This window comes from Harpegnathos saltator, unplaced genomic scaffold (assembly GCF_003227715.2).
Source record: "Harpegnathos saltator strain DR-91 unplaced genomic scaffold, Hsal_v8.6 scaffold138, whole genome shotgun sequence".
NCBI classification, from domain to species: Eukaryota; Metazoa; Arthropoda; class Insecta; order Hymenoptera; family Formicidae; genus Harpegnathos; species Harpegnathos saltator.
The window spans coordinates 687,904-704,070 of NW_020229915.1; the positions used below are offsets into that span (position 1 = coordinate 687,904).

Consider the following 16,167-nt stretch of genomic DNA (forward strand, 5'->3'; position numbering starts at 1 on the left):
TTGTAGTTAGATAAGTTTTACTTGTAAAAATTTATATGTTACGTAGATATATGTCTTGAAAAATAAAAATAATTTGAGTTTGGTACATAAGTTTTACTTGTAAAAACTTATGTTACGTACAGTGGCGTGCAAAAGTTTTGAGCCATACAATTATTATTATATATTCATTTCATAATGAGTACTAAAAACTTTACACATATATATAAACAAAATGTATTTATTTATCCTATAATTATATAAACTTACAACCTCTTACAAAGAGTTTGTTAATAATTCCAAATACTTTATTTTTATACAATGTCTTATTACAAACAGTGCAAAAGTATTGTACCAAAAAGTTTCTTATGCATAAGGAAAATATATTATTGAAAAATAATAACAGGAAATGTTGTCAACGTTATTTTAAACTTAATACTTCGTTGTCATGCCTTTAGAAGCAATCACTGCAGCACAATGGTGAGGCATTGATGCTATTAAATTAGAAATGCGATCTTGAGGTAAATTTTGCCATTGAGTTTGCAAATCTTGTCACAATTCAACTTTATTGGAGTGTTTCTTATTTCCTGTACGTAGTTTGAGTTCTTGCCACAAATGCTCAATAGAATTCAAGTCCGGCGATTGCGAGGGCCAGTCAAGAACTCGCACTTTTTTCATGATGAAAAATTCTTTTATTAGTTTTGATGAATGTTTGGGATTGTTATCTTGTTGGAAAATCCAATCACGTGGCATGTTTCGAGTTACATATGGCAGCATATGCTGTGTCAATATATCTCGATACATTATAGCGTGCATAGTACCCGTGATCTCAACTTATGGACCAACTCTATTATAAGAAAATGATCCTCAAACCATTACGTTACCTCCATCATGTTTTACGGTAGGAATTTGATATCTTGAGTTATATCTTGTGCCTGTTGGACGTCGTATATACTTTCTACCGTCACTTCCGAATAACTGAAACTTTGATTCGTCAGAGAAAAGTACTTTTCGCTAATCAATTTCCAATGTTCAAATTTCCTTGCAAAATCTAATCGAGCTTTTTTAGTTTATGCACTAATTAATGGTTTTTTTACACCAGCGCGTCCTAAAAGTCCTACTTCCTTTAGACGTCGAGATATTGTACTTCGACTAACATCAGCAAAATTTTCTTCTCGTAGTTCTTGAAAAATATCTATGGTAGTTTTTCTAACATCTGTTATCGACTTTCTTTTAATCATTTTATCGACGCGCTTTGTAGTTTTGCGAGATCTACCATTTCGTGGTTTATCAGCTAGAGAGTTCGTCAACTTATATTTAGCAATAATCCTATTTACGGTACTTTTATCAATTAATAAGCAATTAGCAATTTCGCGAGAAACCTTTCCTTGTTGAGAAAGATTAATCACGGCTTCGCGTAACTAAAGGCTTCTATGTTTCGGCATTGCGGTAGACAATAGTCTGAACCTTAGTTAAAGCAAATATTTACAAAGAAGTTTCATAAGAAACGTAAATAAACCGGGCTCATAAAGTTACAACAAGAATACGGCTCAATACTTTTGAACATATGTAAATATTATATGACTAAATAAATAGAAACAATGTAATTTAAAAATTTTGTAACTGTACTACCATTTGTAAGAATGTTATGTCAATTATTTTATATAATTAATTTTTAGAGCAAATCAATATATTGTCATGACATGTAAAAAGACACTATGGCTCGAAACTTTTGCACGCCACTGTACATATATATCTTAAAAAAAATAAATTTGAGATTTCTACGACGTAATTCTACAAAGAAGTAGAAAACTAGATTTATTGTACTCAAGAAAGATATTCCTGCAGCCATAATTGTGACATTCTCATCTCAGGAAGACAAGAAATGTAGAAAGTGTCGATACGTTGAAATTGTTGCTCCGTAGTCTTTCTTTTAGTCAGGAAATGCGTTTGTTCCGCTGGAAAACTAATGAAGAGGTTCAAGTGGATAAGATGGGCAGAGAATGATAATTAAACGCATTGTAAATATATCCGGCTTTGGTGTATTCCATAAAAAAGATCAAAAAGCCATTCGTGGAATCCGGCGGTACAATGTGAAGCAATACACGTATCTTAGCACACATATACACGCGTAAGAACACGTGTGTATGTTTATATCGATTGGACATCGCAGCGAACGTGATACATGTCGCGGAAGACGCACAATATCGGTTTACATTGCTGACGTTTAGTGCGCGCATTATGATAATTATGAAGGGATTTGATACAGATTACAAATAAAAAGCTCCAGAGAAATTTCTGCAATAATATTTAACAAAACTTAAGTTCGTTATATTTTCAGAGACAATCCGGTTTGAAGATTCCTAAGATATATAAGAAATATAAATAAACATATAATAATTTATAAAAATAACAACATAATATCTAGACATCTCCTTGGCGTTTGCCGAACAGTCACTAAGTGTATGCGTAAACTGTGAAAGCAGAATTTTGGTAGACCCGCTAATAGGTAACGATTTTCGCACGTTATTTCTAAATTAATATTATAAATAACGCGTTTCTGTAAATACCCGTTATATCGAATATATTGGCATATATTCAACAGAAGAATCTCGTCGTCTCATCAACAAGGGGCCCATAACATCGGCATGTCCGATATAGCACCGCTTTTTTCACCACAATCCCTTCTTTCATCATGTAGAATTTCTCCAACAATTCATCCTTATCGTAACTTCTTCAATCCAAATATATGTCATTCATGCAAAGAATATCCAGGAAAACTTGGGAAAGAAAACAATATATGTCTCTCGTGCAACATGATTCTTTACTGTAGCCGTGATCATGAATTAAAGAGTAAAGAGGATCATAAAGGAATCTGCGAAATTTTAGAAATACTTTTACATAATCATCCGGAATTTTGGAAAACCTACAATTTCAATCAAGAGGAATGGATCAATTCGAGGAAAAATCTCTTAAATTTAGTCAAAAGGAATTTGCAACGTAATATACTGCCGTATGAAATACAGATGATCATGTTCGCTAAATCGTGCTTTGTCTGTCATGAACAGCGTAACCTGCAAACTTGTACGAGGTGTTATTCCCTGAACTATTGTCCGAATCATGAAGAACTTTTGATATATCATCACATTACAAATTGCACCAAATTGAAGTCGTGTTACGAGATAGATCATTACATTTATAACATGAAATTATCTAACTGTAAATATAAATTCTGCGATCTTAATGCCTCCCAAATTGAAAAGCTTAAAGCTGTTAATATACAACAATTTTTGGAAAAATTTGCATCTACTAACTATCAGGCTTTACATCAATTCTATTCTGATTACGTGTCAGGACCGTTGACACTGTATTATGGAATAATGAATCAGAATCTATATATAAAAAATTCACACTGTGTTGTTCATATAATAGTCGCAAATGTTTTGGATGCACATTATGTGCTTCTCTGGGAAATTATGTTGCATCTTTGCTCTAACAGAATGAAGCATTTAACAGTTATATTGATAGGATCAAAAATACAAAAGGAAGAACACAGAAATGTCAAAGTTTGTTCCGAATGTTATGTACGTAAAAGTCAGTTCCAGTTTGAAAGTTATCGCATGATTTTTCGCGACTATGTTAATTCAATACTTTCAAGTCATCCACCAAATGTAATTATAGCGTTTGAAGCAGATATTAGTAAGTGGGATTTGCAAACTGACATAATTTTAAAGTTAAGAAGACAATCTTGCCCCTTCATTGTAACCACCGCCTCGCGCTCCAAATGCGAGCGAAACATACGGATATTAAGAGAAGTACTGCGTCTACAAGTAGATCTAACTCCTACCGAAAATAAATTTAGTTCTCTTAAGGCATACAGAAATTTCGTGGACGATGACGTATTATATCGCAATAAGTTTTTATTTGTCATTAGGAATTTAAGTGATTTATTAAAGTCATATACCGACCCAAATACTCCAGGATCCTCACACTGATAAAACTCCTGGCCGATTGAATTTTTGGAGAAGAATATCATTAATATATTAAATCTAAAAGTTAGAGGTGTGCAAATTAAGGATTTTTATGTCGAATCGAATCGAATCTAATCTAATTTTGTAAATTCGAATTCGAATCGAATCTATGAAATATCATTCGAATTCGAATCGAATCTAATCGAATGAAACCGACACGGACCATTAATAAATTTAAAATGACTACTAAACATGCAAATAATGATGGAAGATTTTAATATGAAAGGGTATATTGATATCATCTTGATCTTGCAATATCATCTTGAAGTAAAATATATATATTTAATAATATATATTTAATAATATATATTTAAAATAATTTATAATTAAGTTATTAATTATAAGTTAAGTTAATTACAAGTTAATAGTTCAAACATACCGCCCCAGATGACCGTTTTATAGCTGATGAACGCAAACGATAATGTATTTGATTCCTATTCGAATTATTGGATTCCGAATTCGAATAGTTTGCATATCTCTGCTAAAAGTATATCACAGAAAATATTTTTGGGTAGTTATATTACATCTATTGTGATTTCTGAACGCACTCAATGTAAAGTATTTGTTACCCTACTCTACTCGATACATTCCAGATAAAAATTAAATTAATTAATTTGCGATTCCGTAGCACTAACAGCACAATGCAAACCGTATATAATTGTAATATGTGAATAAAGATAATGTTCCAAATCCTTGAGTAGAAAAGCAACCCCGGACACGAACCTTTATCGGGTGTGTCACAGTCATCACCAGAATATAAATCCTACTGAACACGTTTAGGGATTAATTGAGATGAAGTTGCGTTTATAATGTGCGCATTTGCTTCACATTGGACCGCCGGATTGCACGAGTGGCTTTTGGTTTATGGAATACACCAAACCGAGCATATTTACAATGCGGTTAATTTTTATTCGCTGCTACTCATCCATTCGAACCCATTCATTAGTTCTCCAGTTGCATAATAAGCGCACTTCCTGACTGAAAGAAAGATTAAGGAGCAACAATTTCGACACATTGACACTTTCTGCATTTCTGGACTACTTCAGATAAGAATGTTACAATTATGAGTGGAAGAATATCTTCCTTACAATAAATCAATTTGTCTGCTGCGTTGTAGAATTTCATAGATATCTCAAAATCAAATTATTTTTCTTTCAAGATTCATGTATATCAAACTCAAATTATTCTTTTCTTCAAAACATATATGTACGTAACATAAGTTCTTGCAAGTAAAACTTATAACTACAATGTAATAAAACTTTACAGAAAGAAACGCTATTCTTCTCAAATTCACACAGCTCGAGTTTGATACATGTCGCGGAAGACGCATAATGCCGGTGCTTACATTGCTGACGTTTGGTGCGCGCATTATAATATTTACGAAGGGACTTGGTACGGATTACAAATGAAAAGCTCCAGAGAAATTTCTGTAATAATATTTAACAAAGCATATGTCCGTTATATTTTCAGAGACAATCCCGTTTGGAGATTCCTAAGTCATATAAGAAATATAAATAAACATATCATAATACATAAATATAACAACATAATATGTAGATATCTCCTTGGCGTTCTCCGAACAGTCACTAAATGTACGCGTAAACTCTGAAAGCGAAATTTTGTTAGACCCGCTAACAGGTAACGATTTTTGCACGTTATTTCTAAATTAATATTACAAATAACGCGTTTCTGTAAATATCCATTATATCAAAATATTGGCATATATTCAACAGAAGAATCTCGCCGTCTCGTCAACAAGAGGCCCATAACATCGGCATGTCTGATATACCACCGCTTTTTTCACCACAATCGCATCTGCCATCATCTAAAATTTCTGCAGCAATTCACTCTTATCGTAACTTCTTCAATCCAAATATTTGTCATTGGTGCAAAGAAAATCCAGGAAAACTTCGGAAAGAAAACAATATATGTCTCTCGTGCAACATGATTCTTTACTGTAGTCACTGTAATCATGAATTACTGAATGAAAAGAATCATCAAGAAATCTGCGGAGTTTTAGAAATACTTTTACATAATCACCCGGAATTTTGGGAAACCCACAATTTCAGTCAAGAGGAATGGATCAATTCGAGGAAAAATCTCTTAATTTTAGTCAAAAGGAATTTGCAACGTAATATGATGCCGTATGAAATACAGATGATCATGTTCGCTAAATCGTGCTTTGTCTGTCATGAACAGCGTAACCTGCAAACTTGTACGAGGTGTTATTCCCTGAACTATTGTTCGAATCATGAAGAACTTTTGATACATCATCACATTACAAATTGCACTAAATTGAAGTCGTGTTACGAGATAGACCGTAACATTTATTACATGACATTATCTCGATGTAGATATAAATTCTGTGAGCTTAATGCCACCCAAATTAAAAAGCTTAAAACTGTTAATATACAACAATTTTTGGAAAAATTTGCATATACTAAATGTCAGGCTGAAGAACAATTCAGTTCTGATTACGTGTCAGGACCGTTGACACTGTATTATGGAATAATGAATCAGGATCTATATATAAATGATTTACACTGTGTTGTTCATATAATAGTCGCAAATGTTTTGGATGCACATTATGTGCTTCTCTGGGAAATTATGTTGCATCTTTGCTCTAAGAGAATGAGGCATTTAAGAGTTATATTGATAGGATCAAAAATACAAACCGAAGGACGCAGAAATGTCGAAGTTTGTTGCAAATGTAATGCACGTAAAAGTCAGTTCGAATTTAAAAGTTATCGTATGGTTTTTCGCGACTATGTTAATTCAATACTTTCAAGTCATCCGCCAAATGTAATTATAGCGTTTGAAGCAGATATTAGTAAGTGGGATTTACAAACTGACATAATATTAAAGTTAAAAAGACAAACTTGCCCCTTCATTGTAACCACCGCCTCGCACTCCAAATGCGAGCGAAACATACGGATATTAAGAGAAGTACTGCGTCTACAAGTAGATCTAACTCCTACCGAAAATAAATTTAGTTCTCTTAAGGCATACAGAAATTTCGAGGACGATGACGTGTTATATCGCAATAAGTTTTTATTTGTCATTAAGAATTTAAGTAATTTATTAATGTCATATACTGACCCAAATACTCCAGGATCCTCACACTGATACAACTCCTGCCCGATTGAATTTTTGGAGAAGATTATTGTTAACATATTGAATCTAAAAGTTAGAGGTGTGCGAATTAAGAATTTTAATGTCGAATCGAATCGAACCTGTTCTAATTTTTTAAATTCTTATTCGAATCGAATCTGTGAAATTTCACTCGAATTCCAATCGAATCGAATCGAATGAAATCCAATCGGATCATTAAAAAATTTAATATGACTATTAAACATGCAAATAATGATGGAAGATTTTAATATGAAAGGATGTATTGATAGCATCTTGACCTTGCAATGTCATCTTAAAGTAAAATATATATTTAAAATAATTTATAATTAAGTTATTAATTATAAGTTAAGTTAATTATAAGTTAATAGTTCAAAAATACCGCCCCAGATGACCGTTTTATAGCTGATGAACGCAAACGACAACGTATTTGATTCCCATTCGAATTATTGGATTTCGAATTCGAATAGTTTGCATATCTCTACTAAAAGTATATCACAGAAAATATTCTTGGGCAGTTATATTACATATATTATGATTTCCGAACGCAGTCAATGTAAAAAATTTGTTATCATACTCTACTCGATACGTTCCAAGTAAAAATTAAATTAATTAATTTGCGATTCCGTAGCACTAACAGCACAATGCAAACCGTATATAATTGTAATATGTGAATAAAGATAATGTTCCAAATCCTTGAGTGGAAAAGCAATCCCAGACACGCACCTTTATCGGGTGTTTCACAGTCATCACCAGACATAAATCCTATTGAACACGTTTGGGGATTAACTGAGATGATGTTACGTTTGTAATGTGTGCATTAGCCTCACATTGAACCGCCGAATTCCACGAGTGGCTTTTTGGTTTATGGAATACACCAATCCGAGCATATTTACAATGCGGTTAATTATTATTTGCTGCTACTCATCCATTCGAACCGCTCATTAGATATCCAGTTGCATAACAAACGCACTTCCTGACTGAAAGTAAGATTAAGGAGCAACAATTTCGACACATTGACACTTTCTGCATTTCTAATCATCTTGAGATAAGAATGTTACGATTATGAGTGGAAGAATATTTTTCTTATAATTATCTCAAAATCTCAAAATCAAATTATTTTTGTTTCAAGGTTCATGTATACCAAACTCATATTATTCTTTTCTTCAAAACATATATGTACATAACAAATTTTCGCAAGTGAAACTTATAACTACAATATTATAAGACTTTACAAAAAGAAACGCTATTCTTCACAAGTTCATACAGCTCGAACTTGATACATGTCGCGGAAGACGCATAATGCCTGTGTTTACATTGCTGACGTTTGGTGCGCGCATTATAATATTTACGAAGGGACTTGATACGGATTACAAATGAAAAGCTCCAGAGAAATTTCTGTAATAATATTTAACAAAGCATGTGTTCGTTATATTTTCAGTGACAATCCTATTTGGAGATTCCTAAGACATATAAGAAATATAAATAAACATATAATAATACATAAATATAACAACATAATATGTACATATCTCCTTGGAGTTTTCCGGACAGTCATTAAGTGTACGCGTATACTGTGAAAGCAGAATTTTGTTAGACCCGCTAACAGGTAACGATTTTCGCACGTTAGTTCTAAATTAATATTACAAATAACGCGTTTCTGTAAATACCCATTATATCAAAGTACTGGCATATATTCAACAGAAGAATCTCTTCGTCTCATCAACGAGGAGCCCATAACATCGGCATGTCTGATATACCACCGCTTTTTTCACCACAATCGGATCATTTGTCATCTAAAATTTCTCCAATAATTCACCCTTATCGTAACTTCTTCAATCCAAATATTTGTCATTATTGCAAAGACTATCCAGGAGAACATGGGGAAGAAAACAATATATGTCTCTCGTGCAACATGATTATTTACTGTAGCCGGGATCATGAATTAATGAATAAAGAGAATCATCAAGAAATCTGCGGAATTTTAAAAATGCTTTTACATAATCATCCGGAATTTTGGGAAACCCACAATTTCAAACAAGAGGAATGGATCAATTCGAGGAAAAATCTCTTAAATTTAGTCAAAAGGAATTTGCAACGTAATATGCTGCCGTATGAAATACAAATGATCATGTTCGCTAAATCGTGCTTTGTCTGTCATGAACAGCGTAACCTGCAAACTTGTACGAGGTGTTATTCCCTGAACTATTGTTCGAATCATGAAGAACTTTTGATACATCATCACATTACAAATTGCACCAAATTGATGTCATGTTACGAGATAGACCGTTACATTTATTTCATCTCATTATTTCGATGTAGATATAGATTCTCTGAGATTAATGCCACCCACATTGCAAAGCGTAAATTTGGTAATATGCAACAATTTTTGGATAAACATGCACATACAAATTATCAGGATTTACAGCAATTCTATTCTGATTACCTATCAGGACCGTTGACACTGTATTATGGAATAATGGATCAAAATCTATATATAGAAAATTCACACTGTGTTGTTCATATGATAGTCGCAAATGTTTTGGATGCACATTATGTACTACTCTGGGAAATTATGTTGCATCTTTGCTCTAGCACAATGAGGCATTTAAAAGTTATATTGATAGGATCAAAAATACAAACCGAAGGACGCAGAAATGTCGTAGTTTGTTCCGAATGTAATAAACGTAAAAGTCAGTTCGAGTTTGAAAGTTATCGCATGATTTTTCGCGACTATGTTAATTCAATACTTTTAAGTCATCTACCAAATGTAATTATAGCGTTTGAAGCAGATATTAGTAAGTGGGATTTACAAACTGACATAATTTTAAAGTTAAAAAGACAAACTTGCCCCTTCATTGTAACCACCGCCTCGCGCTCCAAATGCGAACGAAACATACGGATATTAAGAGAAGTACTGCGTCTACAAGTAGATCTAACTCCTACCGAAAATAAATTTAGTTCTCTTAAGGCATACAGAAATTTCGTGGACGATGATGTATTATATCGCAATAAGTTTTTATTTGTCATTAGGAATTTAAGTGATTTATTAAAGTCATATACTGACCCAAATACTCCAGGATCCTCACACTGATAAAACTCCTGCCCGATTGAATTTTTGGAGAAGAATATCATTAATATATTAAATCTAAAAGTTAGAGGTGTGCGAATTAAGAATTTTTATGTCGAATCGAATCGAATCTAACCTAATTTTGTAAATTCGAATTCGAATCGAATCTATTAAATATCATTCGAATTCGAATCGAATCTAATCGAATGAAACCGACACGGACCATTAATAAATTTAAAATGACTACTAAACATGCAAATAATGATGGAAGATTTTAATATGAAGGGTATATTGATATCATCTTGATCTTGCAATATCATCTTAAAGTAAAATATATATTTAAAATAATTTATAATTAAGTTATTAATTATAAGTTAAGTTAATTACAAGTTAATAGTTCAAACATACCGCCCCAGATGACCGTTTTATAGCTGATGAACGCAAACGATAATGTATTTGATTCCTATTCGAATTATTGGATTCCGAATTCGAATAGTTTGCATATCTCTGCTAAAAGTATATCACAGAAAATATTCTTGGGTAGTTATATTACATCTATTGTGATTTCTGAACGCACTCAATGTAAAGTATTTGTTACCCTACTCTACTCGATACATTCTAGATAAAAATTAAATTAATTAATTTGCGATTCCGTAGCACTAACAGCACAATGCAAACCGTATATAATTGTAATATGTGAATAAAGATAATGTTCCAAATCCTTGAGTAGAAAAGCAACCCCGGACACGAACCTTTATCGGGTGTGTCACAGTCATCACCAGAATATAAATCCTACTGAACACGTTTAGGGATTAATTGAGATGAAGTTGCGTTTATAATGTGCGCATTTGCTTCACATTGGACCGCCGGATTGCACGAGTGGCTTTTGGTTTATGGAATACACCAAACCGAGCATATTTACAATGCGGTTAATTTTTATTCGCTGTTACTCATCCATTCGAACCCCTTCATTAGTTCTCCAGTTGCATAATAAGCGCACTTCCTGACTGAAAGAAAGAATAAGGAGCAACAATTTCGACACATTGACACTTTCTGCATTTCTGGACTACTTGAGATAAGAATGTTACAATTATGAGTGGAAGAATATCTTCCTTACAATAAAACAAGTTGTCTGCTGCGTTGTAGAATTTCATAGAAATCTCAAAATCAAATTATTTTTCTTTCAAGCTTCATGTATATCAAACTCAAATTATCCTTTTCTTCAAAACATATATGTACGTAACATAAGTTTTTGCAAGTAAAACTTATAACTACAATGTAATAAAACTTTACAGAAAAAAACGCTATTCTTCTCAAGTTCACACAGCTCGAGTTTGATACATGTCGCGGAAGACGCATAATGCCGGTGCTTACATTGCTGACGTTTGGTGCGCGCATTATAATAATTACGAAGGGACTTGATACGGATTACGAATGAAAACCTCCAGAAAAATTTCTGTAATAATATTTAACAAAGCACATGTACGTTATATTTTCAGAGACAATCCCGTTTGAAGATTCCTAAGACATATAAGAAATACAAATAAACATATAATAATATATAAATATAACAACATAATATGTAGATATATCCTTGACGTTCTCCGAACAGTCACTAAGTGTACGCGTAAACTGTGAAAGCGGAATTTTGTTAGACCCGCTAACAGGTAACGATTTTTGCACGTTATTTCTAAATTAATATTATAAATAACGCGTTTCTGTAAATACCCGTTATATCGAAGTATTGGCATATATTTAACAGAAGAATCTCGTCGTTTCATCAACAAGGAGCCCATAACATCAGCATGTCTGATATACCACCGCTTTTTTCACCACAATCGCATCTTCCATTATCTAAAATGTCTGCAGCAGTTCACTCTTATCGTAACTTTTTCAATCCAAATATTTGTCATTGGTGCAAAGCATATGCAGGAAAACTTGAGGGAGAAAACAATATATGTGTCACGTGCAACATGATTCTTTACTGTAGTAATTGTAATCATGAATCATTGAGTGAAAAGAATCATCAAGAAGTCTGCGGAATTTTAAAAATACTTTTACATAATCATCCGGAATTTTGGGAAACCTACAATTTCAATCAAGAGGAATGGATCAATTCGAGGAAAAATCTCTTAAATTTAGTCAAAAGGAATTTGCAACGTAATATACTGCCGTATGAAATACAGATGATCATGTTCGCTAAATCGTGTTTTGTCTGTCATGAACAGCGTAACCTGCAAACTTGTACGAGGTGTTATTCCCTGAACTATTGTTCGAATCATGAAGAACTTTTGATACATCATCACATTACAAATTGCACCAAACTGAAGTCGTGTTACGAGATAGACCGTAATATTTATTACATGGCATTAGCTCGATGTAGATATAAATTCTGTGAGCTTAATGCCTCCCAAATTGAAAAGCTTAAAGCTGTTAATATACATCAATTTTTGGAAAAATTTGCATATACTAAATGTCAGGCTGAAACACAATTCAGTTCTGATTACCTGTCAGGACCGTTGACACTGTATTATGGAATAATGAATCAGGACCTATATATAAATGATTTACACTGTGTTGTTCATATAATAGTCGCAAATGTTTTGGATGCACATTATGTGCTACTCTGGGAAATTATGTTGCATCTTTGCTCCAGGAAAATGAAGCATTTAAGAGTTATATTGATAGGATCAAAAATACAAATCGAAGAACGCAAAAATGTGAAACTTTGTTCCGAATGTAATAAAGGTAAAAGGCAGTTCGAGTTTGAAAGTTATTGCATGATTTTTCGCGATTATGTTAATTCAATACTTTCAAGTCATCCACCAAATGTAATTATAGCGTTTGAAGCAGATATTAGTAAGTGGGATTTACAAACTGACATAATTTTAAAGTTAAAAAGACAATCTTGCCCCTTCATTGTAACCACCGCCTCGCGCTCCAAATGCGAACGAAACATACGGATATTAAGAGAAGTACTGCGTCTACAAGTAGATCTAACTCCTACCGAAAATAAATTTAGTTCTCTTAAGGCATACAGAAATTTCGTGGACGATGACGTGTTATATCGCAACAAGTTTTTATTTGTCATTAGGAATTTAAGTGATTTATTAAAGTCATATACTGACCCAAATACTCCAGGATCCTCACACTGATAAAACTTCTGCCAGATTGAATTCTTGGAGAAGAATATTGTTAACATATTAAATCTAAAAGTTAGAGGTGTGCGAATTAAGAATTTTTATGTCAAATCGAATGGAATCGAATCTAGTTTTTTAAATCCGAATTCGAATCGAATCTATGAAATATCACTCAAATTCGAATCGAATCGAATCGAATGAAACCCAATCGGATCAATAAAAAATTTAACATGACTGTTAAACATGCAAATAATGATGGAAGATTTTAATATGGAAGGGTATGTTGATATCATCTTGATCTTGCAATATCATCTTAAAGTAAAATATATATTTAAAGTAATTTATAATTAAGTTATTAATTATAAGTTAAATTAATTACAAGTTAATGGTTCAAACACAGCCCCAGATGACCCGTTTTGTAGCTGATGAACGCAAACGATAATGTATTTGATTCCTATTCGAAATATTCGGATTCGCATCGTAGGGATTCGGATTCGAATCGAATCGAATTACATTAGATTCGATTCGATTCAATTCCATTCGAATTTGAATAGCTCGCACAGCTCTACTAAAAGTATACCACAGAAAATATTTTTGGGAAGTTATATTACATATATTGTGATTTCCGAACGCAGTCAATGTAAAAGATTTGTTACCATACTCTACTCGATACGTTCCAAGTAAAAATTAAATTAATTAATTTGCGATTCCGTAGCACTAACAGCACAGTGCAACCCGTATATAATTGCAATATGTGAATAAAGATAATGTTCCAAATCCTTGAGTAGAAAAGCAATCCCAGACACGCACCTTTATCGGGTGTTTCACAGTCATCACCAGACATAAATCCTATTGAACACGTTTGGGGATTAACTGAGATGATGTTACATTTGTAATGTGTGCATTTGCCTCACATTAGACCGCCGAATTCCTCGAGTGGCTTTTTGGTTTATGGAATACACCAACCCGAGCATATTTACAATGCGGTTAATTATCATTCGCTGCTACTCATCCATTCGAACCCCCTCATTAGTTCTCCAGTTGTATAACAAACGCACTTCCTGACTGAAAGTAAGATTAAGGAGCAACAATTTCGACACATTGACACTTTCTGCATTTCTTGTCATCTTGAGATAAGAATGTTACGATTATGAGTGGAAGAATATCTTTCTTACAATTAATCTAATTTTCTGCTTTGCTGTAGCATGTCATAGAAATCTGTAAAGCAAATTATTTTTTTTTCAAGATTCGTGTATACCAAACTCAAATTATTCTTTTCTTTAAAACATATATGTACGTAACATAACTTTTTACACGTAAAACTTATAACTACAATGTAATAAAACTTTATAAAAAGAAGCGCCATTCTATTATACAAAAGAAGTGGTATATTAAAACACAGCACCAATTGAGCATCTTGACATATGTAAATAATAATTGTATACTTAATTATCTTAAAAAAGTAATTGAGTTTAAGATTTCTATGACACAATTCTACAAGGGAGCAAAAAGCTAGATTTAATTAATGAAGGGATTCGAATGGATGAGTAGCAGCGAATGACAATTAACCGCATTGTAAATATGCTCGGATTGGTGTATTCCATAAACCGAAAAGCCACTCGTGGAGTTCGGCGATCCAATGTGAAGCAAATAGACGTATATTAGTACACATATACACGCGTAAGAAAATGTGTGTATACGTTTATATTGATGGACATTGCAACGAACTTGAACCTGTGTGAACTTGACACCCGACTGTTTAAAAATTAACGTTTCTGCATAAAAAACGTTAGATTTTAGTTTGTAGTTGTTTGTAGTAACGTTAATTTCGTTTATAGTTCGACCGTTTAAAGAATATAAGAATTTAACACCCACCCGACTTTGAGATATCTCAAATCCGCTTTCGCAGCCTACTTTAGAATCGTTTTTAGTTGTTTGTAGTGCTTTTCGTTTCGTTTGTAATTGAACTGTTCAAAAGTTGTAACAATTTAAAAAAAGCCCGAGAGGCGATTCGATCAATTTCTGGGATATCTCAAATCGGCTTTCGCAGTCTTCTTTAGAACCGTGTTTAGTTGTTTGTAGTGCTTTTCGTTTCGTTTCTAGTTGAACCGTTTAAAAGTTTTAACAATTTAAAAAAATGTCCAGGAAGCAAATTTGTCAATTTTTGAGATACCTAAAATCCGCTTTCGCAGCCTACTTTAGAATCGTTTGTAGTTGCTCGTAGTACTTTTCCTTTGTAGTTGAACCGTTCAAAAGTTGTAACAATTTAAAGAAACGCCCAAGAGCCATTGTGTCAATTTTTGAGATATCTCAAATCCGCTTTTGCAGCCTTCTTTAGAATCGTTTGTAGTTGTGTGTAGTGCTTTCCGTTTCGTTTGTAACTGAATCGTTCAAAAGTTGTAACAACTTAAAGAAACACATAAGAGGCCATTCTGTCAATTTTTCAGATATCTCAAATCCACTTTCGCAGCCTTCTTTAGAATCGTTCGTAGTTGTTTGTAGTGCTTTCCGTTTCGTTTATAGTTGAACCGTCCAAAAATTGTAACAATTTAAAGAAATGCTCAAGAACGATTCAACGATTTAAGAAGAACGCAGAAATGTCGAACTTTGTACGAGATGTCATAACCGTAGCAGCCGGTCCGAAATTGAAAGTTATCGCGTGGTTTATCGTGACTATGCTAATTTAATACTTTCAAGTTATCCACCAAATGTAATTATAGCGTTTGAAGCAGATATTAGTAAGTGGGATTTACAAACTGACATAATTTTAAAGTTAAAAAGACAATCTTGCCCCTTCATTGTAAACACTGCCTCGCGCTCC

The 16,167-nt window shown here is 33.1% G+C and overlaps 3 protein-coding genes across 6 annotated transcripts in view; 2 read left to right on the plus strand and 1 right to left on the minus strand.

Moving 5' to 3' along the window:
- The window catches only part of osp (myosin phosphatase Rho interacting protein outspread), a 495,008-nt gene that overhangs the window by 295,204 nt on the left and 183,637 nt on the right, over window positions 1–16,167 (minus strand). The window lies entirely within an intron of this gene.
- Window positions 5,540–7,246, plus strand: LOC112590709 (uncharacterized). Its single transcript, XM_025308058.1, has 2 exons — window positions 5,540–5,645; window positions 5,741–7,246. The coding sequence occupies exon 2, from the start codon at window positions 5,784–5,786 to the stop codon at window positions 7,131–7,133; it is 1,350 nt and encodes a 449-aa protein (XP_025163843.1). The 5' UTR covers window positions 5,540–5,645; window positions 5,741–5,783; the 3' UTR covers window positions 7,134–7,246.
- Window positions 8,672–10,359, plus strand: LOC112590711 (uncharacterized). Of its 2 annotated transcripts, none has more exons than XM_025308064.1 (2): window positions 8,672–8,745; window positions 8,821–10,359. In XM_025308064.1, exon 2 carries the CDS (start codon window positions 8,884–8,886, stop codon window positions 10,228–10,230), a length of 1,347 nt encoding a protein of 448 aa, XP_025163849.1. In that variant the 5' UTR covers window positions 8,672–8,745; window positions 8,821–8,883; the 3' UTR covers window positions 10,231–10,359. The 2 variants fall into 2 exon arrangements, with proteins under 2 accessions (XP_025163849.1, XP_025163848.1); XM_025308063.1 differs by having other exon boundaries at window positions 8,841–10,359.

Excerpts from the sequence above, each read along its gene's own strand:
- LOC112590709 (XM_025308058.1), top strand. The coding sequence starts at position 5,784 with ATGTCTGATATACCACCGCTTTTTTCACCACAATCGCATCTGCCATCA.
- LOC112590711 (XM_025308064.1), top strand. The coding sequence starts at position 8,884 with ATGTCTGATATACCACCGCTTTTTTCACCACAATCGGATCATTTGTCA.